We start from the raw sequence: 25489 nt of genomic DNA on the forward strand, positions 1-25489 counted from the left end.
AATATGAAGAAAGGTCCAGGGTAAGTATCTTGAGATATTTAAGAAGGAAAGGAACAGGGAAGACTTCCTGGAGAAAGCCCTAGATAAAATGGGCCTTGAAGGACAAGTAGATGATAGGGTTTGTCCATTTCAGCCATGGGGAAGCTTTAGCAAAGATATGGAGTTGGAAAATATCAGGACGAGAATAGAAGATTCATAGTAGACAAGTTTGGCTAAAGTATAAAAGAAACAGTATTGTGGAAATAAAGCTGGACGGTAGGTTGGAGGCAATTGAAGAGGCTCTTTTTTTTTTTTTTTTTTTTGGTGAGGCAATCTGGGGTTAAGTGACTTGCCCAGGGTCACACAGCTAGTACGTGTCAAGTGTCTGAGGTCATATTTGAACTCAGGTTCTCCTGACTCCAGGGCCGTGCTCTATCCACTGTGCCCCCTAGCTGCCCTGTAGAGGCTCTTTTTTAAGTAGTTCGATCTGACAGGAAAATTGTTACTGATTGCCCATTGACTCTTTACTGATTAAGGTCCTCCATAGCTTGATGCCATCCTACCCTACTGCAGAATCAAATATGACTTAGTTTAAAATTTTCTTCAGAAGATAATAGGGAGCCACTGATAGCATTTAAGCAGAAGTAATATGATCAGGGGCAGTGAAGTGGTGCAGTGCTGATGGAAGCGCCAAGCCTAGAGTCAGGACGATTCATTTTCCTGAGTTCAAATCCGACCTCAGACACTGTTTGATCCTGGACAAGTCACTTATTCCTGTTTGCCTTTAGTTTCCTCATCTGTAAAATGAGCTGGAGAAGGAAATGGCCAACCTCTCCAGTTTCTTTGCCAAGAAGACCCCAAATGGGATCATGAAGAGTCAGACATAATTGAACGACAACAATGTGGTCAGAGTGGAGGTATAGGAAGATAACTTAGAGGTATGGAGAGGGGATCATTTTTTCTAACTCTAAAATCAAATTCTTTCTGTCTCACTCTCTGTCTCTCTGTCTCTCTCTTTTGATTTCCATTTATACAGACACCACTTATATTGGTTTGAAAATTTCCCTTCTTCTCCCTCCAGTATTATTTTTCACTTCCTCAAAGTTTTTCAAGGACAGCCACCCAGTGACTTTTTCTTTTGGTCTGATGTGAAAGTGATATGTTATCTTCTCTTTGTTCTCTCTTCTACCTCCCACCCCCATCTCCCAATTCCACAGCTGAACACCTTTGCAGCAGTTGGCTAGAAGTTCGACACATTGAACAAGTATGTTGAGCAAGGTAAAAGTGGAACAAGGGACATTACTCTGGTCTTGGGCCAGAAAAACACAGACTATCGGTGACCTTTTGCAAGTATTGCAGGAAATGGGCCATGAGCGAGCCAATTAATTTAATTGTGAATCATGGTAAGTTCTTATTTTATTATATTGATGTCATTGATGTTAAATATTGCTATATTTGTGACCCCGTTGGGAGAGGCAATGTGGCATAGTAGAGGGTGTTCTTGGTGTCTGGAAGACCTACGTTTAAGTGCTGTGTGACCCTGGGCAAGTCACTTAACCCCAATTGCTTTAAAACATCCAGGGCCATCTCCAGTCATCCTGATAATGTATCTTGCCATTGGACCCAGATGGCTGTGGAGGAGAAAGTGAGACTTATGACTGCACAGCCCTCTCTCAGTTAAATCCAATTTATGACATCTGTCATGGTCCTCTTCAAGAATGAAGGACAAACAAGTTATAGATGAGTTGCCTCTCTGCAGGCGTAAAACATGGGCCTGGTGTCCCTGGAAGACCTGAGGTTCAACAGCCACATCAGGACACGCCTACCTGAGTGATCCTGGGCCAAGTCACTTGTACCTCTCTCTTTTTGCCTCAGTTCGTTCATCTCTAAAATATAAGATAAATACGTAATACCCCGGTCCTTCCCAACATAGTTAGTGAGGATGAAAGTCATGGTAATTTTTTGTAAAGCACTTTGCACAACCTTAAAGCACTATATAAATGCTAGTTGTTGTTATTATTGTTGTGTTGTTTCTAGTCCACCAGGTAAGTTCCATACACTGACAAAAGCATATGTTGAGGCCAAAAAAAAAAAAGACTTGACTTGTTCCCTTTTTGTGTCAGAGTTTCATTCTTCATCCCGTAATTCTATTCAGAGTGACACAAAGTGGTCCTTCTTGCACCATTCCATTCCTCTTCATTTGTCCCTATCAACATTGTCCCCGTCCTTTTCCGTGGTTTCATCTCTCTCTATTCCACATAATACAAATCTGATTTTCAGCAAAACAATTCAGTCATCTAATAAGCATCCGAGAATGCTTTGAGGTCTATGCATAAGATGAAATGAAACACATTGTTAATTTCTTGATAATTTTATGCTGTGATTTATCACATAATTAAATGTTAGGAATGTAATGAGATTTACATCTGTAATCCGTATGTGACTGCTAGAACAATTCACTGATTTCTCTTTTATCTGTACCCCCAATTCTACCTTTCTCTGCGCAGTCATTCTGCTAGGCTTCTTTCTAATTATTCCTTCTTCTCCCCCTACTCTGATAGCATATAATCTGAAAATGAAATGATATCATAGTAAATGCGCATCATATTTCCTCAGTGTCTGTCTTATCTATTTAAAAAACAAACCCTTCAAGCCTGTGGTCCACAGAGGTGGTCTCTACCACTAAAGGCCCCAGGCTTGGGACTCATGCTGGCTGGGTTTGGGCCTGGAGGAACATGATCTCCAGCATAGGGATCCTCATTGCTCAAGACCTGAGTGGGAACATTTTAAACCTTATGCTTAGCTCTAAGGTCTTCCCCAAAAGGGATTAACTTGGTCCTCTTCTAGAAAAGCTCTTCAAGTTAAGAAGTCAACTTGAAAGGTCATAGAGGAAAACAACTCCCCCACAGATACTCCAGCAACTGTCTCAAAAACGGCTGAGTTCAGGAAGGCCAAGGATCCAGAAGACCCAAGAGTAACAGCAATGAGCTTCTCCATCCCATTCAGGGCTGCAAAAGAAGCTGAGCAGGAGGCTGTGGGTATATCTGGACAGAAATGTGATAGAAAAGGCAGAAACCAGAATGAATTCCAGGAAACAGCAGGGTGCTCTGAGCAGGATGGAACAGAGAATGCTTCCCAAGCCAGTTACATGCCCTGAGCAGGCATATATGCCTGATGACCCGGAAGCCGGAGTGAGAGCTGGTAATAGGGAGGTATTGGAATAGCAGCAGGGTGCAGAGAACCAGCTCCTGGTGGTCACTGAGCAATGACCAATCGCCATTCCAGTTTGCAGCCTTGGGGGGGGGGGAGGGAAGGAAGGAGGGATAGAGATTGAAACAGGAAAATATAAATAAAAATGTTTAACATGGAAAAAAAATAATAATAATAAATAGCATCTACCTCCCAGGGTTATTGTGAGGCTCAAATGAGATAATATTCATAAAGCACTTAGTATAGTACTTTGCACATAGTTGGTGCTAATTAAATGTTAGCTATTATTATTTAGTCCCTGTTTGCTTCAGTTTCCTCATCTATAAAACAGGGACACATGCTTGAATGTTGACATTGAAGTTAATAATAAAAAAGAGAATTAAAAAAAAATAAAATGTTCAGAGCAGCATAGATGATTGAAACACTAGGGGAAAGATAGTAATAAGAACCAGTGATCTGGGTCTGGATTCAGGGGAAAGGGGAGTAATAGAGGAGTGGGAGAAGAGAAGTTAATGACTTTAGTATTGCAAAGGAGAAGAATTTTGAAAGTCTTAAAGGGGCTTTGAACAATGCCAAGGACGAATCAAGACTCCAAAAGATTGACAATGAATTATACTTCACACTTTTTGGCAGAGAAGTGATGAATTAGAAGTTCACAATGAAGAATACATTTTCAAATACTGATAAGGTGAGGCAGCTAGGTGGTGCAGTGGATAAAGTACTGGCCCTAGATTCAGGAGGGCCTGAGTTCAAAACTCAGATACTTGACACTTACTAGCTGTGTGACCCTGGGGAAGTCACTTAACCCTCATTGCCCCGCAAAAACCAAATAAACAAACAAAACAAAACAAATACTGATAAGGTATGAACTCCTTTTCCTTGACTATACTTATTTCTTTTGGGGGAGGGCTTTTTTTTGGGGTGTGAGAGGGGCTAGTTATTGGAAAGAACAAAGTGGGTAGTGATAGTGCTACCAAAATAAGGAGGAAAGGAGAAAAGAAAATCATTTTTTAAGCTACCCAGAAGAGAATAGAAGGGAAATAGAAAAGCAGAGCTGTATTAGTGCTACTACCTTAATTTAACATGTACGGGGCAGCTAGTGTTGCAGTGGATTATAAAGCACTGGCCCTGATTCAGGAGGACCTGAGTTTTAAACTGGCCTCAGACACTTGACACTTACTAAGTGTTGTGACCCTGGGCAAGTCACTTAATCGCACATTGCCCCGCCAAAAAAAAAAATTTAACATGTACACATTACTCAGCCCACCAAGATGATGGATTACAAGCCAGCAACCTAGCTGAACTTTCAACATCCACCGCACCCCTTCCCCAAAGAACTTTACAATAATGCCTCAAATCAATTTTGGAGTGGAAAAGCCAACAAAAGGTCAGGGTGAGACATTTTTCTGGCCTAAGAAAACTTAGCAGGTCAGGAGAAGTTTGTGACATGGGCCAGAAGCCTGTCTAGAGTATACACCAACAGCAGCCAGTAAAAGTGGGCTTCCACAGCAGCAGCAGCTTTTGAGAACTCCAAACCCAGAGACCATAAGGAGGTCGGAACAAATGGTCAGAAAGAGATTACAGGGGACCCTTTGTAGGTACTGGGTATCGCTGGCACTGGCTGGCAACTTTTTTGCCCATACAATATTCTAATATTATAGTTTCAGGGCCATGAGGAGCACTGGGGGTTGATCCCAAAGAGAGTAGGGGCCTTGGTCTACCGTTGCAGGGAAGACCAAGACATAAACTCAGAGAAAACAATGTGAAAATGGCTTACTAAAACCTCAAAGAAATACAGTTAATTGACCCAAGCCCAACAAGAATTCCTGGAAGAGTTAAAGAAAGAATGGTAGAGAAAAAATTGGAAAAGAATGAGTGGTGCAAGAAAATTATGAAAAAAGAAGTAAACTAGGTTGGTAAAAGACAGTACCAAAAAAAATCAAAACCTAAAGAAAATAACACCTAAAAACCAGAAATTGGCCTAATGGGGGAAAAGGGCACAGAAATTCACAGAAGAACTCCTTTAAGAACAGAATTGCCAAATGTGGGGGAAAGGTATATAAATCTCACTGAAGAAAATAATTCCTTAAAAATTAGAATTGGGTAAGTGGAAGCCTAATGACTCCTGAGACATGAAGAAACAATAAAACAAAGTCAAAAAAATGGGGGAAAAAATGGAGGAAAATGTGAACTATCTCATCAGAAAAATAACTGACCTGGGAAAATAGATCAAGGAGGGAGAATTGAATTATTGATAAAAGTACCTGAAATCATAGTCAAAGTAAAAGCCTAGATATCATATTTCAAGACATTATCAAGAAAAACTGCCCCAATATCTTAGATACAGAAGGTAAAATAGAAATTGTAAGAATCCACTGATCATCTCCTGAAGAGATCCTAAAAAGAAAATTCCTAGGGATATTATAGCCAAATTCCAGAGTTCCCGATCAAAGCAGAAAAATACTTCAACCCATCCAGAAAGACACAATTCAAATATTGTAGAGCCACTGCCAGAATCACACAAGATTTAACAACTTCCTTAAAAGATCAGAGGACTTGGAATATGATATTCCAAAAGGTAAAGGAGCTAAAATTACAACCAAGAATAACCTACACAGTAAAACTGAGTATAATCCTTCAGGGGAAAAATGGATATTTAATGAAATAGAGGACTCTCAAGCATTCCTGATAAAAAGACCAGAGCTGAGTAGAAAATTTGACATTTAAACACAAGATTCAAGAGCATAAAAAGGTAAACATGGGGGCATCTAGATGGCACAGTGGATAGAGCACCGGCCCTGGAGTCAGGAGGACCTGAGTTCAAATCTGGCCTCAGACACTTGACACTTAACTAGCTGTGTGACCCTGGGCAAGTCACTTAACCCCCATTGCCCCTTGCAAAAAAACCAAACAAACAAAAAAGGTAAACATGAAAGAGAAATCATAAGGAACTGAGTAAGGTTAAACCGTTTACAATCCTACATGGGAAGATGATAAATGGAACTCCTAAGAATTTTATCATTATTAGGGCAGTTATTAAAAGCAATTTATGTAGACAGAGGGATGTACTGGGAGACTGGGGAAGGGAGAGATAGAAAGGGGGAAATTTTCTCACATAAAGAAGATGACAAGGACAAGCTTTTATAGTGGAGGGGGCAAAATGCTGGGGTGGTCAGCAATGCTTAAACCTCACTTTCAATGGAATTGGTTCAAAGAAGGAGGAAGAAAATATATGCATACTCAGTTGTATATAAAAATGTAAATTATCCAATAACAAAGTAGGAGATGAATGGGATAAGGGGTGGTGAGGGATGTTTAAAAGGAGAGTCAGATTAAAAGGAGGCAGTGGTTAGAAGAAAAACACTTTTGAGGAGGGAAGGATAGAACGAGAGAGAGGAGAAGAAATAGAAGAAAATGGGAGAGAGGGGAAAACATTGTCAATCACAACTATGTATGTCATAAAATAGAAGTGGAGGGGGCAGCTAGGTGGCGCAGTGGATAAAGCACCGGCCCTGGATTCAGGAGTACCTGAGTTCAAATCTGGCCTCGGACACTTGACACTTACTAGCTGTGTGAACCTGGGCAAGTCACTTAACCCCCATTGCCCCGCAAAAAAAAAAAAAAAAATTAAATAAAATAGAAGTGGATAAATAGCAGAATGGATTAAAAAACATAATTCAACAATATGTTGTTTTTCAAAAGATACACTTGAAAACAGACACACAGAGTTAAAAATAAAAGGCTGGGGGCAGCTAGGTGGCACAGTGGATAGAGCACCGGCCCTGGAGTCAGGAGGACCTGAGTTCAAATCCGGCCTCAGACACTTAACACTTACTAACTGCGTGACCCTGGGCAAGTCACTTAACCCCAATTGCCTCACTTAAAAAAAATTAAAAATAAAAGGCTGGAGCAGAACCTAATGTTTCAGCTAAACTAAAAAAAAAAAAAGAGGCAGGGGTCAGCAGTATGATCTCAGACAAAGAAAAGGCAAACCAGACTAAGTGCAAGTTTCTCTGATAAAGTCTTCATTTCTCCAATATATACTGATATAGAACTGAGTCAAATTATAAAATAAGAGCCATTACCCAGTTGATAAATGGTTAAGGGATATAAACAGGCAGATTTCAGAAGAAATCTGTATATGAAAAAGTGCTCTAAATCACTATTAATTAGAAAGGCAAATTAAAACAACTCTGAAGTACCTACCACTTCCCACATATCAGAAATGACAAATGCTGGAAGGGATGAGGGAAAAATAGATACACTAATGAACTGTTGCTATCATAGTGAACTGGTCCAAACATTCTGGAGAACAATATGAAACCATGCCCAAAGGGCTATAAAACTGTGTATACTCTTTGACCCAGCAATACTTTTTACTGGGTCTGTATCCTGAGGAGATCAAAGAAGGAGGAAAAGCACCTATATGTATGTATAAAAATATTTATAGGAGCTCTTTTTGTGGTAGCAAAGATTTGGAAAACAAAGGGATGCTCATCAATGGAGGAATGGTTGAACAAGTTGTGGCATATGATTGTGATGGAGTACTATTCTGTTATGGGAAATGACTAGGGGAGTGGGTTTCAGAAAGGACATGGCAAGGCCTATATGAACCCACACAAAGTGAAGAGAGAACTGAGGAGATCATTGTGCATAGTAACAGCAGTGTTTGTGATGAGTCGATTGTGAAAGCTTGGCTACAATGATATAAGACAATTCTAAAGGACTCATCATGAAAAAATGAAAATTTACCCTCCAGCAGAAATAACTGATGAATTATGAGTGCAAAATTGAAGTATAAGTTTCTCATTTTATTTTTCTTGCCTTTTTTGAAATATGGCTAATATGGAAATTATTTTGCATGATCTCACATGAATAACTGATGTCATATTGTTGGCCTTCTCAGTGGGTGGGGGAGAAGCGGGAGGAAGGGAGAGAATTCAGAACTCAAAATTTTAAAGGAGGGCAGCTAGGTGGCGCAGTGGATAGAGCACCGGCCCTGAAGTCAGGAGGATCTGAGTTCAAATCCGACCTCAGACACTTAACATTTATTAGCTGTGTGACCCTGGGCAAGTCACTTAACTCCAATTGCCTCACCAAAACAAAACAAAACAAAAACTTAAAAAGAAAAGGCAAAGAAAAAACACTAAATTTTAAAAAATTTCATAGGTACTAAAAAAACCAAGCCATAGTTAATAGAGATTCATGGTTTCTTACATAATCCTCCTGTGTTCTTTTCTCTATATTAAAATGTTCATTTGTGTTGGTATCTGTCAAGTTTATAATAAAAAGTCTTTTAAAAAAGCATTCTGTATAAAGTATATCAGACAGCTATTGATTGCATCTACTATAAAAGAAATGTTTCAAACATGAAACCCATAAGTGTGCATTGACAAATTACTGAAAATGTGAAACAGTAACTCATCACCCCTATTATATTCTCCAAGAAGGTTGAAATTTAAAACATCAGGACATGAAATGTTTTGTGGGACTGCTGAACAGACCTTTCACCAGCTCTGCAATGCCAAACAACCTACTCAAGGTCTGTATCTTTGATCAAGCCAGGGCATGGTGTGGGCTCTTCTTCCTGGCACTGGTCATCTTCTCATCTGAGAAGCTGTTACCAAGGACATCTGGACCCAAGGGTTTCCTGATATCTTAAACTCCTGTGGTTATCACCAAAGGTAGAAAATGTCCATCTCAGCATTACTGTTTGGTCACTTTTGATCAGGGAAAGGAACAAAAAGCAGAAGAGACAACCAGCAATTTGAGGTCCATTGTCAGGCTTACCTATATAGCACATATTTTCACAATCATGTGTGAACAACTACCATAGTTTCTGGGGTTAAGGGAGAAAAGTCCCCTTCCTTGCTTGATGGAGGTCTAAGAGGGATGTTCTAAGAATCTCCACATGCTTAACTAACAAGAAAAGAAATTGAGAATATGAGGGCAAAGTCATTCCTTTTAAAATCTACTGAGGGGCAGCTAGGTGGTACAGTGGGTAGAGTATCAGCCCTGGAGTCAGGAAGACCTGAGTTCAAATCCAGCCTCAGACACTTGACAGTTACTAGCTGTATGACCCAGGGCAAGTCACTTGACAAAAAAAAAGTCTACTGAGTGGGCCACCTTTCCTGGCTCAGTGGACAGTCCTCCCATGCAGTGACACCAGGTTCCCATCATGGAGAGCATTGGAAATAAGGGTAAGGCTTCATACCCCGAAAGTACAAGTCTATGAGTGCTAATCAGGTATTGCTGATTCATTCCAAACCTTAAGTATTTCAGCACCGAATCATAATATATGTCTTTCCAGAAGTGACTTGGCATCCAACAGATTAGGGAGTAGGGAACATGGTACTCCATGGCAATTTAAAAACTCTTTTTTCTCACTTTTCGTGGCTGGAAGCACACCAACAGTACTGATCCCTTGTCACTCTGCAAGTTATATTATAGTATTTCAAGTTCTTGGGTTAACAGCCCTTCAAATTCAACATCTTTTTTCTGTTTGGTCCTTTTCATCTGTATGTATTTTTATCTTTGCTTAGTACCACTATGCTTCTGTGATAAAAACAGAATGTGCAAACGATTCCAGCTTGTTACCCAAAGAAGCTCTGAACACACAAAAGTTTAGACCTTGAGAGTTGAACCTGAAAATAATAGCTTCTGAATGACTTTGGCTGTTGTAGGTTATTCTCTTAATAGGATGTAAGACTTAATTCCCACAGGGATCCTGCCATGATATCATCTGCATTCCTCAGCTCTGTGCTTCTCCTATCCCCTGACTCTTTGCTTAACCAGCAGAATGTTGCTCTGTGAAGTTGACTGATCAAGTTCAATTGATGGGTCCCCTGGAATTGTAAATGCGATGCCTTTTCATTATCTGAACCCTTTTGAGCCTCTAAAGCCTCCCACATGACTTGCTGTTCATGATATAAACACAGAAATTTGACTGGACACAGTGGTATGTTTTATGTCTTGCTTTCCTCAAACAGATTTTAGCATAGTTTTTTACCCTCTGGGTTATTTTATCAATGCAGAAGGGGCTGATTTGGCTTAGGAGAGGGCATGAATTCTATGCTCTCACTTGGCTCCATTTTTATGCAGTCCGTGTAACAAGTATTTTTTTTTTTAAAGAAAAACAGTTTCCCTTGTTAGTGAATTCATATAAACCCCTTTTATTCATTTATGTGCCTAATGCAAGGTGACAAATAAAGACTGAGATAGAAAGAGAGATTTTGAAGCTGTATCCTTCATTAAGGAAGATAGAATTGTTTAACTGTGACTATTGGAATTTCTTTTATAATGCAAAATTAAATCTATTTGAACAGAGTTCAATAGAAACAGAGACTTGATTCACTGGGAAGAAAAGTACAGTCTGCTGGATTCTACATGACTGGTTATATATCATTAGGAGTTAGGACTGGCTAAGTAAGTCTAAGAAGGAACCGTCACACTTGATTAATGTCATGGTCAGACATATGAAAAGAAAGTCAGCATAGTGTAGTGAATACAGTACTGAATTTAGAATTGAGACCTAGAATTGAATCCTTCTTGTAACACTTACTAGCTGTATGCCTACTGTGTGCCAGGCTCTGAGGGCATAAAGATAAAAAATGAAACAAATGAAGGTGTTGCTTCTCTCTGAGCCTCAGTGTCCCCAACTGTAAAAATTAGGGGAATTATGCTTATCTGTCCTTGCTACTAGAGTTGTGAGGAAAGTATTTTACAAACTCAAAAATATATAAATATTGTAAAATATAAGAGCTATATGTTGTAACAGTATAATATCCTGAAGAAAGTGCTTGACTTTGAGTTAGGAGATACTGCTTCTGATACTTATTTGCTGTGTGTTCCTAAGCAAGCCCTTTAAGCTCCTACTGGCTTAGTTTTCTCATTTGTAAAATGGGGAGAATAATATTTCATTACCGACTTCACAGGGTCATTGTGAGCAAAGCAAGGAGAGTCCCCATCTATGAGAATACAGATGCATTTAAGCATTGAAATGTTGAGTGGTGGAAGTCCACAATACAAGAAGGCTTCATTTTTCTTCCTTAACAATATTGGCGGCTCTCTGAATGTGTTGACATGCATACTAATGATGTCTTTTATCTTTAGTCCCCTATTTCTGTGTCAGACAAGCTTTCATTTATTCATAGAGGGTAGTTTATTTGGTAGTTTGAGAGCAATCAAGTTCCCTGATCCCATTATAATATTCCTACAAGATATCTTTTGCTTACATTCTTTAGGGTTCCTCACTGGTTATATGTCAAAGTATAGCCACTATGCACCTTTCCATTGCTTTGTGTGTAATTTACTCATTTTTCATTTTTTTGGAGACAGTGGTATTCCACATTTTGCTGTCATGTAGCAACATGTGCAAAATGTTGGTATTAAAAAGACAGGCCTTTACTTTTAGGGGAAGCCTGAAGGCAATCCAATTTGCTTTCCTCCCATTCAACTCTGATGCCTACTCAAAGTCTATACCAAATATCCCAGTTGTACATATTTATGGTGTGATGTTTAAAATCTCAATTGTGGTCGCCTTAAATCAGAAGTTTCAGCTCCAGTCTAGCCTAGAGTTCCAGCCTGGTTGGGTTCTTCCTCAAGTCCTCCTCCAGGAGCATGCTTTAATCAGGAACTCCTTTCCCAAGCTGTTTGTGGAAGCTTTTTTATAGATCTGGAACAGAGGCGGTCCTTACACACTGCTTCAAGGTGATTGGTTGGCCTCATCCAAATCCATTGTCTTTGAAGGTGTTCTCAAGTTGAGTTCACAGTCTAGTTTCTGAGAACAATACCTTCTTTTTTGTTTTGTTTTGTTTTGTTTTGTTTTTTTGCAGGGCAATGGGGTTTAAGTGACTTGCCCAGGGTCACACAGCTAGTAAGTGTCTGAGGCTGGGTTTGAACTCAGGTCCTCCTGAATCCAAGGCTAGTGCCTTATCCATTGCACCACCTAGCTGCCCCAACAATACCTTCTTAAGGGATAGCCAGGTGTGATTACAATCCAATTAACTTGAAGTAGGCTTAATTAGCAGTCAATCACTCTCACTTGATTCAATCAGTATAGATTAATATCCAGGTGGGTCTTTGAGTATCTGCTAAATCCCATTATTTCATCACAATGGACAATCTCTATAGGGTGCCCATGCTGAAATCTATGCAATTGACCTTCTTTATCCACTTGGTCATTCCTGTGTAGATGGTTAGGCCAAACTCCTTTGAGTGTTAACAGATCTCTTCCACAAGGCTCTGCAGTGTTCTGGATCTTGATGCAAATTAGTACAATGTTATTCACAAAGAGGAGCATCTGAAGGGCCTTACTATCCACAAGGAATCCCTTTCCCACCTGAATTCTGCAGTAGATCTCCTACATCACAATGAGAACACCTTTGAGAAACACAGAACTCCCTGTCTTATGCTTTGCCTAATGTATATTATGATTGAGTCATTGAAAAAGGTTATTTTTTGTTCTATCTTCAAAGGAATTTTAAATAATATTGATATAGGAATGCAAAACACCTTGTAAAAGAGACTTCAAGTTGGATTTTATTCTATGGAATCAAATATATAATGAGGGATAGTCATGCCCTGCCTGTTTCAATTCAACCATATATGATTCAAGATTAAAAGAACTTGGCATTTTGATAAGATGCAGCAAAACCTTGTTTCTTTGCCAACTGATGGTGCCATTGTGCAGGGTGTTATATCAGTTCAAAAGGAGGGACAACTTCCCTCTCAATGTATTCCTCATTCCTCCAAATCAAGGCAAGTAATTTGCCCACAACAGGAAGCAGGAGGAACCACCCTTTCCCCTACCCTGTCATTATAGCAATTGCTTCTACATGGCCACTAGAGTAGAGGGGCTCACTAGGTGAGCTTGAGCCTTGAACTCTGGCTGCCTCTTTTGCTTTGTGTTCCTACCCCAAATATAGGTGACCAAACATTGATTTCTCCTCTATAGTTGTGTGGACTGACCTGAAAACAGATTGGTGGTCTAGAGAGCCAATGCTATTCCTGAGACTTTGGAGTTCTGGTTCCTGGTTAGGGGTGGCAAGCAGGGAAGGAGGATATCAGGCCCATTCTCCATAGGGTTTACTCCACTGAACAATGGCTTACTGTGACCAGGCTAGAACTAGAGCAGGTCCAGCATTGCCATTTCTGGGTCTCTTGGGCTAACATACCCATTGATGGCAGTAGATTGGTGGTTGGTGTTGTATGCTGACCCCACAACATTCTCATAATTTTATTGCCTCCAGCCCTTATCACCTCTATATATACCTGGTCTTGATGGAGAAAAATTTGTCATGATGATTTTTGCAAAACATTTCCATTTTTCTTCTATTAAGGAAATGTTATAGATCTTCTTATAAGCATAGGACTTGCCCTATATACTTTCATAGATAGATAAATAGATAGATAGATAAATAGATGATTGATAGATCACTAGACCAATAGATTGATTGATCAAAAGATTGATAGATAGGAGCTCTGTGGTTATTGGGAAAGTCCTGTGTGTGTGTGTATGTGTGTGTGTGTTTGTGTGTAGGACTTTCCTAATAACCATGGAACTCCTTTGCTCTTCACCTTTAGTCTACCTGCTTAGCTTGTTTCCTGCTTAGTCCTACATTTCCCTTTATCCTGTGGTAATATAAAATCATTACAACCTTAAAGTCTATCTGGGCTCCAATATCTTCTCCATGTTTCTTTTTCTCTCATTGTATTCTCACAATCTGGCCTCAAAGTCCACCTCGGCCCCTGTAGATATTAATTCATTCTCTTTTATTTTATCTTTGTTACTCCCTACTTCTGGCCTCCTCTGCTCCTTCCCCAATCTATTGCTTCAGAATATAACAAGCCAACTGCTTGCAAGGCAGTTCTTCTCCCTACTATACCTGCCACACCTGGCCTAAAGTAAATCCCAAGATTCACATAACCTGAAATTGGCTGAAATTCTAAACTTTGTATCTAATAATGCATGAAAATCACTCATCTGGGGCCATGTTTCCCCCTATCCCCATAGGGTGTTCATTATTAACCTGTTTGATAATTGGTTGATTGTCCTTTGGGAGTGAGAGAAAGGAAGTTAAATTACAAGTTAAAAAGGTTAATGGTTTCTTAACTCATGGTGAATTAAAATGACAGAAGCAAGTTAATACAGGACATTTTCTTTATCCTCTTTAAAGGAAACTACTCAGATGATGAAGGAAAAAGGAAAAGAAACTATATGTTCTAAAATGTTTATAGCAGCTCCCTTTGTGGTGGTAAAGAATTGGAAATTACAGGGATGCCCATCAGTTTGGGAATGGTTGAACAAGTTGTGGTCTGTGATTGTGATGGAATACTACTATGTTCTAAGAAATGATGAGCTCGGTGATCTTAGAAAAACATGGAAAGACTTGCATGAAATGAGCAGAACCAAAGAGAATTTGGTATACAGTAACCACAATATTATTTTAAGAACTACTTCAAGTGAATAAGTAATTTTGATTATTATAAATACCCAAAATAACTACAAAAGACATATGAAGTGATGAGCCAGTCAGGAGTTGATTAACCTAGTGAATTTCTTTAACCACCCCCCCCTCCCCCTTATTTGGCCATGAGCACATTCCTGGGCAGTGGGCTTATTCAGGTTGTATTATTTCTCTTCCCCCATTTTATTTCCTTTCCCTTAATTCTACTGATCTTGTTTGTGTTTTTAAGTTCGTTCTTGTTAATAAATCCTGTTCTGTTTTTGAGGGAGGCTGTCGGTCTCCTTCCTTGCCCCAGTATTGCAGAGAGCCACATAGCTAACACTCCCCAATTAAAAATTGGTCCCTACAGAAGAAAGATGCTATCTGTATTAAGAGAAAGAACTGGCAAATAGTAGTATGCACAAAATACTTTTATGTAAATATACCTATTTGTGTCTAATGGTAGCCATGGGGAAAAAAAAGAAATTTACAGAATAACTTTATTATATATTTCAAAGGAATAGCAAGTGGTACATGATAGATTTGCAGTTTCCTGTGAAAAAATAAAATAAAATAAAGGAAACTACTCAGGCTATCAGCTTAGGTAGAAAATGAAAGCTCCCATTTTAGGTGGGGGGGGGTACCAGACTTGTATGATAATGGGGCAGAGAAAAGTTAAGCCTTGTTGGGAAATACCTGTGACTGTTAAAACACTACTCTAAAATTTGCTAAGTATCAAAATCTAAGTACAAGTACTTGATGAAAAAATTGATTTGTTTCCTCTTTTTTTTTTTCTACTTTCTTCCTTAGCCTAATAAATGATAAGTGTTTGTGACATGGGGTTTGGGACTATTAGAGTTTAAACTGGCCAATTTACCTAAGAAGTAAGGGAAATAAACCCATTAGGCGTGGCTGTTGCCTGATGGGTGCCAAGGAACAGAAATAACTCCAGAAGTCAGGACCACCACCTCTCATTTAAACTTATCCCCACCCCCAAAGGGAACTTTTGATAGTCAGATGGTCGCCCCATCCATCCCCAACCATTCATCCTCTATAAAAGCTTTTACCTTTCTTCTGTTGGAGGAGCAAGATGTCTCTAAGATTTCTCCTCCCCTTGAGGGAAGTCTGACTTCCCTCTTGGTCGCTTTCTCTAAGCGCCTAAATAAAAAATTATTTTATTCTCATTGGATTTTGTGCAAGAGGGTGTAATTCTTTTTTGTTTTGTTTTGTTTTTTGCGGGGCAATGAGGGTTAAGTGACTTGCCCAGGGTCACACAGCTAGTAAGTGTCAAGTGTTTGAGGCCGGATTTGAACTCAGGTCCTCCTGAATCCAGGGCCAGTGCTCTATCCACTGCACCACCTAGCTGCCCCACAGGTGTAATTCTTTAAAGAGGAATACCTAAGGATGCCCACTACCTATTTTCCCCATGACATGTTGGTAATTATTTTCAGACACATTTATCTCATAAATCAGCAACAATTCCATGAGTACTAACGTCATTGGTCTTATGATTAAACATCACCACTACAGAGTTTTTAGTTCATAAAAGACAGTATTATGAGTCTAGAACTGGCCTTTGGAGTCAGGAAGACCTGGGTTCAAGTCTCACCTCTGACACATACTTACTCTGTGATGAAGGGCCAAGTCACTTAAATTTGTTGTGCCTCAGGCAATTCCCTAAAACAGTGATTTGCAGTTTCCTTCACTGATGATGAAGTCTGGACAAGAACAAAACAACCCCCCACCCCCACCCCCACTCCCCCATGTATGATCACATCTCAAAAACTTGCTTATTTGTTTCAGCCTGTTTCTCATATCTGGCTTCTCTTACTTCTGTTCCAGGAAGGACCTTAAGTGCCCCGTCTAAGCAGAGTCAGCAGACATCTGGATTTCCAAATAATTCTTCCCAGGTACAGTACAGGATGTCTTAATAAGGGCAACTCAACTCAGAGTTTAAAAGTGAGCATAGGGGGCAGCTAGGTGGCTCAGTGGATAAAGCAGTGGCCCTGGATACAAGAGGACCTGAGTTCAAATCCTGCCTCAGACACTTGACACTTACTAGCTGTGTGACCTTGGGCAAGTCACTTAACCCTCATTGCCCTTCAAAACAAACAAAAACAAATAAAAGTTAGCATAAAAAAGAAACTGATCAATAGATGCCAGAGAAGAAAAATGTTGACCTGATACTGATAGCTTTTGTTTGTAAGAGGAAAACCTTATATTATACTTTGTTTCAATTCCAGATGAGAACTTAAGAATTTGGAGGATTTTAAATATAGAGGGGTAGAAGACTTGAGAACTTCCTCCTCTTGATAATTTAATTTATCCAAAATTTATTAAATGTCTATGGTAATTAACACCATTGACCTTATGATTAATCACTACCATTACAGAGTGTTTAATTCATAAAAGGCAAAATGGCATTATAGATGGAGAACTTCCCTTGGAGTCAAGAGGCCTGGGTTCAAATCCTGCCTCTGACACAAACTAAGTTCAGAGCATTGGGGGGTTTTTTTTTTGTTGTTGTTTTTGTTTTTTGGTGAGGCAATTGGGGTTAAGTGACTTGCCCAAGGTCACACAGCTAGTAAGTGTTAAGTGTCTGAGGCCAGATTTGAACTCAGGTCCTCCTCAATCCAGGACTGGTGCTCTATCCACTGCGCCACCTAGCTGCCCCACATTGGGTTTTTTTTTTATCATAAAAGTATTTTATTATTTTCTAGTTACATGTAAAGATAGTGTTCAACATTTATTTTTATAAGATTTTGAGTTCCAAATTTTTCACTCTTAATGCCTTCCCTAAGACAGCAAGCAATCTGATATAGGTTATATATGCACATTCACATTAAACATATTTCTGCATTAGTCATGTTGTGAAAGAAGAATCAGAACAAAAGGGGAAAACCTCAAAAAAGTAGAAATGGTATGGTTCAATCTATATTCAGATTTCACAGTTCTTTCTTCTGGATATGGAGAGCATTTTCCATCATGAGTCCTTTGAAATTGTCTTGGATCATTGCACTTCTGAGAAGAACTAAGTCTATCACAGTTGATCATCCCACAATGTTGCTGTTATTGTGTACAATGTTCTCCTGGTTCTGCTCACTTTGCTCAGCCATCAGTCCACTTAAGTCTTTCCAAGTTTTTTTGCAATCTGCCTGCTCATCATTTCTTATAGCACAATAATATTCCATTACATTCATATACTACAACTTGTTCAGTTATTCCCCAATTGATGGGTATTCCCTCAATTTCCAATTCTTTTCCACCACAAAGAGAGCTGCTATAAATATTTTTGTACATGTGAGTCTGTTTCCCTTGTTTATGATCTCTTTGGAATACAGACCTAGTAGTGGTATTACTGGGTTAAAGGGTATGCACAGCCCCATAGCCCTTTGGGCATAGTTCCAAATACTGTTCAGAGCATTGTGCTAAACACTGGGGGAGATATAGAGATAAGGAAGTCAGTTGCCTTATCATGATGGTAGCCTGGGAATGACATACAGGATATGACATACAGAAATAGAAAATGGAACTTGATGAATTGATTGGAGAGGTCCAAAATACTATAGGAGGTCTTGGGAGAAAAAATGATAATTTCTGATTGGGGTATCAGACAAGTTTTCCTAGAAGAAGACTCATTTAAGATGTGTTTTGAAAGCTCAATAGGATTTATTTATTCATCCATTTATTTATTTATTTGTTTGTTTGTTCATTCATTTACTCACTCACTCATTCATTCATTTATGCAGGCCAATGAGGGTTAAGTGACTTGCCCAAGGTCATACAGCTAGTAAGTGTCAAGTGTCTGAGGCCGGATTTGAACTCAGGTCCTCCTGAATCCATGGCTGGTGCTTTATCCACTGTGCCACCTAGCTGCCCTCTCCATAAGATTTAAATAAGTGGAAATTGGGGGTTTGGGAGGAATGGGGTTAAAAGATCAGTATTCCAGGTCTTAAGAACCACATAAACAAAGACACAGAAGTAAGAAGACACAAAGACTGTATTAGGTAAAGTCTTTCAAAGTTGGGGGTTGCAGTTATTAAAGGCACTGTGAAATTTCTATTTTTCTCTTTGTTTTCCTATATTATTATTTTTTTTCTTTTGATTGTGTACCTCCTGGGGTCATCCTCCAATCTGTAATCTTGGCCAGACACCCTTGGCTATGGTCTCTACCACTTCTAGCTTATGGCTCAACTAAAATCCTTTCCTATCTCTTCCTCAGGGAAGGGTGGGAGCTTCCATGCTTTCTAAGCCTATAGGGTTTCCTCACATTTTTTTAGAAAGAGCAGAAAACCCTGGCTCTAGGATTGGCAGTAAGCCTCACCTGTCTTGTTCCATCAAAGTCTTTGCCACCAAGGCCTCTAATCTTCTCAGAAAGTGTTTCAGCCCCAGCTACCAAGCTCTTTAGAATAAAGAAATGGGACCTCCCCCGAAATCAGCTATTGCCTGTATGCTTGGTGTATGAATGAATGAATGAATGAATGAATAGCATTTATTAAGCATCTTACTATGTGCCAGGCACTGTGCTAGGCTTTGGGGATAGAAATACAAACATAAGGTGGCACAGTGGATAGAGCACTGGCCCTGGAGTCAGGAGGACCTGAGTTCAAATCCGGCCTCAGACGCTTAACACTTACTGGCTGTGTGACCCTGGGCAAGTCACTTAACCCCAATTGCCTCACCAAAAAACAAACAAGCAAAAAAATAATACAAACGTAGTCCTTTCTGTTCTCAGGGAGCTTCTATTTTAATAGGGTAAAGCTACACACACAGGGGCTTGGTGGTTAGGGTTGGGCATGCAGGTCTGGAGAGTCATAGGGATGGGAAGTGCTACAAGAAGGGAGTGAATGGATGTGCCCTTTCCAGAGGCAGAGGTAACATTGATTTGCTAACTTTCCCCAGAGCAAAAAGGAGGGAAATTGACCTAAGGTACTAGACACCTTCTGAAGGTGTTCTTCTATGAAGAGGTTCCTCTTAGTGGAACTTCTGACATTCATAATGAGGTTTTCTCTCCAGGGTCAGAAGACTGAATTATTGTAATATGTTTTCTTTCAGGTAACAACTAACAATACCATTGACAATGTAGGACACATGCCTGAATATCAGAAAGGTAAAAAAAGAACTGTTTGAAAGGGTGTATCTACCTTTTAAAAAAAGGGATTGGGGGGGGCAGCTAGGTGATGCAGTGGATAGAGCACAAGCCTTGGATTCAGGAGGTCCTGAGTTCAAATCTGGCCTCAGATACTTAACACTTACTAGCTGTGTGACCCTGAGCAATATATATTGATATATATTTTAGAAACAAGTTCACTTCCCAATTGCCTCACCAAAAAAAAAGGGGGGGGGGAGGGTTGGGGACAACATTTTCCTTCTTTTTTTTTTTTGGTGAGGCAATTGGGGTTATGTGACTTGCCCAGGGTCACACAGCTAGTAAATGTTAAGTATCTGAGGTCAGATTTGAACTCAAGACCTCCTGAATCCAAGGCTGGTGTTCTATCCACTGTGCCACCTAGCTGCCCCAACATTTTCCTTTTTTAAAATCCAATTAGTACGGTCTATTTATGTAAGTACATTAACATGTTGATTCCTTATGTAAATAGGAAAGACAAGGCAAGGTGCTTGAAATTTTGGCTGACGCTTAAGATGATGATAAATTATTCAGCTAATATTAATGTCTTTATTGACCTTTGTAAAGTCCAAACATTGTCTTTTTAGCTAGGAGGATTTTCCATTATTTTTGGTTTTGAAATTTGCTATTTTTTAAAAGTAGGGAAACACTTTGGAAATAAAACTTACAAATGATTTCACATTTTTGGTCCTTATGGCTCGCTTGGATGATGGTAGACTAGTTTGGGGGCCAGCATGTACATCCAATTGTTCTCCTTATCAGTCTTCACTTTACAGTTTCATTAGCAGGGAAAATAATTTAGTACCACCTGGAATACATTGCATGGTGTTGTGGGCAGAGCATTGGATTTGGAGCTGAGCAAGACCCGTTTTCAGATCTCATCTTGTATAGTTATTAATTGAGTGATAATGGGTGATGAACCTATCTTCTCCAAGTCTCAGTTTCTTTATTTGCAGAATGGAGATAATAATAACACTTACTCCATAACGTTGTTATGAGGACCAAATGAGAAATTGTTTATAGAACACTGAAAAACTTAAAGGACTGTTGAAAGAGTTATGAATGATCTTAAAAGATTATTAGTCTTAAATACCTCTCCTCCATTATCCTATAGATTTCACTCTTGCTTTTATTTTCTTTTTCCTCTAAAGCTTAATTAGAAAAATTCCTATATTTTCAGCAATGAGCTCCATTCATACATTAAACATTCATAGCTAAAGAACTCTCCTTTTTTGCTTGAATTGTGCTGACAAGAATTTGATTGTGAAGAATTTAACCAATTACATGGAAGATTGTTTTCTAACTATTTGGCTCAGAGAGTTTAATTTGGGTTTTCCAAGATTTCAGTTTACGTACTTTAGTGCTTAGTTTCAGCATTAGTTTTATACACTGTGTGAATCAGCAAATAAATCAGTTGTCTTCATGTCAGGAAAACAGAAATTGAATAATCTCAACATAGAATCATTATAAATTGTAAATTTATTGATCAATTTCTTTCCTTTAAAAAAATATTGATATATATTTTAGAAACAAGTTCACTTCCCAGCAAACATCTAAACAAAACCCCCTACAAGTACATTCTCCAAAAACCAGTTTCTCCATTGGTAAAAGATACAAGGCTGGGGCAGCTAGGTGGCACAGTAGATAGAGCACCGGCCCTGGAGTCAGGAGTACCTGAGTTCAAATCCGGCCTCAGACACTTAACACTTACTAGCTCTGTGACCCTGGGCAAGTCACTTAACCCCAATTGCCTCACCAAAAAAAAAAAAAAAAAAGATACAAGGCTATGTCTACCAATGAGTTTTAGCAAATATGTATGTAACACCATACAAAGGCTGTTGTATTTGATCAGAGTTTTGGGGTTTTTTTTTGCCATTTTGCCTTTATTTGAGCAGCCATAGCCATCGTGAATATTGTTCTTTTGATTCTGCTTTCTTCCCCCCGCATCACTTCATTGTCATGTTTCTCTGAATTCTTCATATTTGTCATCCCTATGGTGCAGTAATATCCTATTACATGCATATGCTATAATTTGTTCACCCATTCATTGGGCACATATTTTCTTCCCAGCTTTTTCTTATCACAAATTGTGCTGCTATGAACATTTTTGCATATGGAAGCCTTTTCTTGCTGTCAATCACCTCCTTTGGATGTAGTTCCAATAACAGAATCTCTCCACCAAAGGATATGAATGATTTAGTAACTTTTCTTGCATAATTCCCAATTATTTTCAAGAGCAGTCAAAACAATTCCAGTACTATCAGCAATGAATTAGCATTTTTGTGTTTCCACAGTCTCTCCACTAATAACTTTTTTCGTAGTTTACTGTCTTTGCTAGACTGGTGGGTGTGAGGTAGCCCATCGGGGTTACCTTAATTTAAGCTTTCTGAATATTAATTATTTTAAAATATTAGGTAGTTATGGATAGTTTATATTTCTTCTGAAAAGTGTTTTTCTTTTTTGACCATTTATCTATTGGGAAATGACTTTTGATTATAGCAATTTGCATGAATCCTTATAGATTTTTGCATGGCAGACTTTTATCAGCATTCCTTAATGAAAAAATTTCCCATTTAATATCTAGTCTTCTTACCCTGTGTTGACTTTGTCTGTACAAAAGTCTTTTAATTTTCTACCATGACATTTAAAAAGTTGAAGACAATTTCTGAGTAATTAACAATTTATTAATAATGCTAGCATATTATTAATTAAAGGGTTAGTAATACTCTTGAATGCCATAGACCAATCATGGAATCCACTCAATGCTTACATGCCCTTGGAAGAGTGGGTGTTCCTGAGGGTAGAAATCAGCTCTGATTGGTTAGCAATTAAAGAGAGAATGGATATTATAATGAGAGGTAGACCTGTTCTAATGAGGGGCTGGGGACTTGACTTTGATCATGTCATTTACTTCTAAATCACCCCCCAGCCTAGGGCAATCTAATCAAAGAATTTCTCTACCCAGACCTAAATGGAAGCACTATGGGCTTCCCCACCTAAGTAGGGTCTAAGAAAGATTGTTAAGAAAGTTAATCCAGTCTCATTATCAGCAATGTCCTTCAGAGACTGAAGAACCTACAGGCTTCTGAAAAATAAAAATCCTTGTCCTAATTGAATAATTGATTATTATTATCAGAGAGAAATCATCACTTCTCTCACTATGATCAAGATTGTCTCTGGTATTTTTCATCTTGAGTCTTGGTTGCAAACTCTTCTCCTTTCTATATAATCGTTATTGATAATCTATGTCTTTCATCTTTTTATGGTGTGACTTTCATATTTTAATTATTTATTCATTTGGAATCTATTGTGGTATCTTGTAGATCTTTATTTAAAAAAAAAAAACCAAAATCCTTTCCAGTTTTCTTAGCAGTTTTGTCAAATAAAGAGCCCTTCCCCAACAATTGGTTGATTGGGGGGGGGGGGACATGGGGGAGGATGGCAAGGGTATATCATCATTCCACTTACCATATGTGTAATTTAAGATTCTAAATGTGGGTTCTAATCTGTTCCCCCAGTTTTGGGGGAAACTGACTAAAATCACTGATAAAATGAGTTTATGTTTTTAAGGGTTTATTGAAAGGTAGAAAGAGAAAGATTGAGAACAGAATTCCAACAGCATGGCAATCCTATCTTTCCTCAATTTTCCTGTGAAGTCCTCTGCTGCCACCACCACCACCACAAAGTCAGGAACCCAAAAAGAGAGAGACCTCCCCAGCAGGTCCTCCTTCCTCCTTCCTGTCCCCTCCCAGAAAATGGGAGGCTCCTCAAGTTGATTGGCTGGTAGCCTTGGTGGACAGTACCCATACGCAAACGTTACTTCCTGATGCCAAGGAAAAGCCACATGGCCTTGCCCACTGAGGCATTCTACTCATGGTGGAGCTTTCCTATAGTAAGTCTCCAGTAGGTGGCATCATTCCAATCATTACACATAATTAGAAAGATGGGTTTTTTATGACATATTGGGAACCAAAAGAGCGTTGTGTATGTAGAGAATACATGTGTGGATTTTCCCTTCCGGGTATTGCTTTCCTGATCTGAGTTCAGATCCAATATATTAATGTAGATTGTAATCAAACCTCTCATAGAGGAAAAGTAACTTAATTTTTCCTCTCTCCATCTTAAGGAATAAGCCTAAAACCTTCTTTCAACTTGAAAAACATCATAGAAGGAACCCAAAACTTCCACAAAGACTTCCTAATTGGAGAAGGGGAATTCTTCAAAGTATTCAAAGTAGAACTTCAAAATGGAACATATGCCGTAAAGTTATTTAAACAGGTATGGAATATAATTATCACAAGAATCACATAGCTTCTGGGATTACTACAACCTGAAATTGGTTTAATTTACATGTACATGTTTCATGCTAAAATGCCACATTTTTCTTACTTTACTCAAAAAAATTGTTTTCTTTCTTTTTTTTTTTTTTTTTTGGTGAAGCATTTGGGGTTAAGTGACTTGCCCAGGGTCACACAGCTAGTTAAGTGTCAAGTGTCCAAGGCTGAATTTGAACTCAGGTCCTCCTGAATCCAAGGCTCATGCTCTATCCACTGCGCCACCTAGCTGCCCCCCCAATTTTTTTTTCAATTTAAAAAACAAAGTTATATTTTTAGAAAATAGTATAAATTTAGCTTAGTCTCCCGACCCCAACTCCTCAGGTCCTGAAAATGAATTTGTTCACTCAGGACTATATGCTTAGCCATGAGGGATTAGAGGTTTTTTCCTAATGCTTTCTCTCATAGGTCATCACTATTGTGTTTTCCTCCATCTTTATTAGTTGATATCAATCAGTCAGTCACATCGAATTAGCTTTTAGAAAAGGGTTTTTACTAAGGGGGGCAGCTGGGTGGCACAGGAGATAAAGCACCAGGTCTGGAGTCAAGAAGACTGATTTCAAATCTGATTTCAGACACTTATTTACTAGCTATGTGACCCTGGGCAAGTCACTTAACCCATTTGCCTCAGTTTCCTCACCTGTAATATGAACTGTAGAAGGAAACGGCAAACCACTTCAGCATCTTTGCCAAGAAAACCCCAAATGGAGTGACAAAGAGTAGGACACAACTGAAATGACACAGAAACAATGACAAATTTTACTAAGGTAGTATAGTTAGAACAGTTGGTACAAAACATCCTCCCACAAAATTCTGTGTCATCTTCTTACTGGTACCTACAGATTCTAGGGGAAAGTGTGGGTAAAATATGGCAAAGGGGGGCTGCTCACAGTTCCTGGAAGTTGTATTGCTAGAGTCCTTAGGATTTTCTCTATACATATAGCACATTTTTTCGGTTGGGCTCCTCTAGGGCCCTGAATCTGTTTTTCCTTTATCATATCAAGACTATCATTGCCTCTTCAGCATTGTCCTTGGAACACTGCTAGGATGCTAAGGCAAAAGTCCACATTCTCTGGCCTCCCAGAGTTCACAAGGAGGGACCAGAGGACTTGGACCAGAGGATCTTCCTCTAGGAAGAGGAAGGAAGAGACCAAGGCCCAAGTGCTCTAATCTCTCCCAAGTTATTTTTTTTTTCTTCAAGAAGTGCTCTCTGTTGGTTCGCCACTCTCTCCAATTCTTGAATCCAAATAGCGCACTGACAGACTTCTTATTTAAGTTCATTCCAGTTCTTTCTGTAGCTTCCAAAGAATCTAAATCAGTAAAGGACCTTTCACACTTGTCCAAGGCCTATGATCAATTGATTCGATTGAAGTGCCAAGCCCTGTTCATAC

The 25489-nt window shown here is 39.1% G+C and overlaps 1 protein-coding gene across 1 annotated transcript in view; it reads left to right on the plus strand.

Moving 5' to 3' along the window:
• IRAK3 (interleukin 1 receptor associated kinase 3) overlaps nucleotides 1-25489 on the plus strand; it is a 95238-nt gene that overhangs the window by 26149 nt on the left and 43600 nt on the right. Inside the window, 7 exon segments of the mRNA XM_043967812.1 lie at nucleotides 1197-1240; nucleotides 1242-1277; nucleotides 1279-1359; nucleotides 1361-1382; nucleotides 16479-16546; nucleotides 19692-19746; nucleotides 23891-24042. Of these exon segments, the coding sequence (XP_043823747.1) occupies nucleotides 1197-1240; nucleotides 1242-1277; nucleotides 1279-1359; nucleotides 1361-1382; nucleotides 16479-16546; nucleotides 19692-19746; nucleotides 23891-24042 (458 nt within the window).

This window comes from Dromiciops gliroides, chromosome 5 (assembly GCF_019393635.1).
Source record: "Dromiciops gliroides isolate mDroGli1 chromosome 5, mDroGli1.pri, whole genome shotgun sequence".
NCBI classification, from domain to species: domain Eukaryota; kingdom Metazoa; phylum Chordata; class Mammalia; order Microbiotheria; family Microbiotheriidae; genus Dromiciops; species Dromiciops gliroides.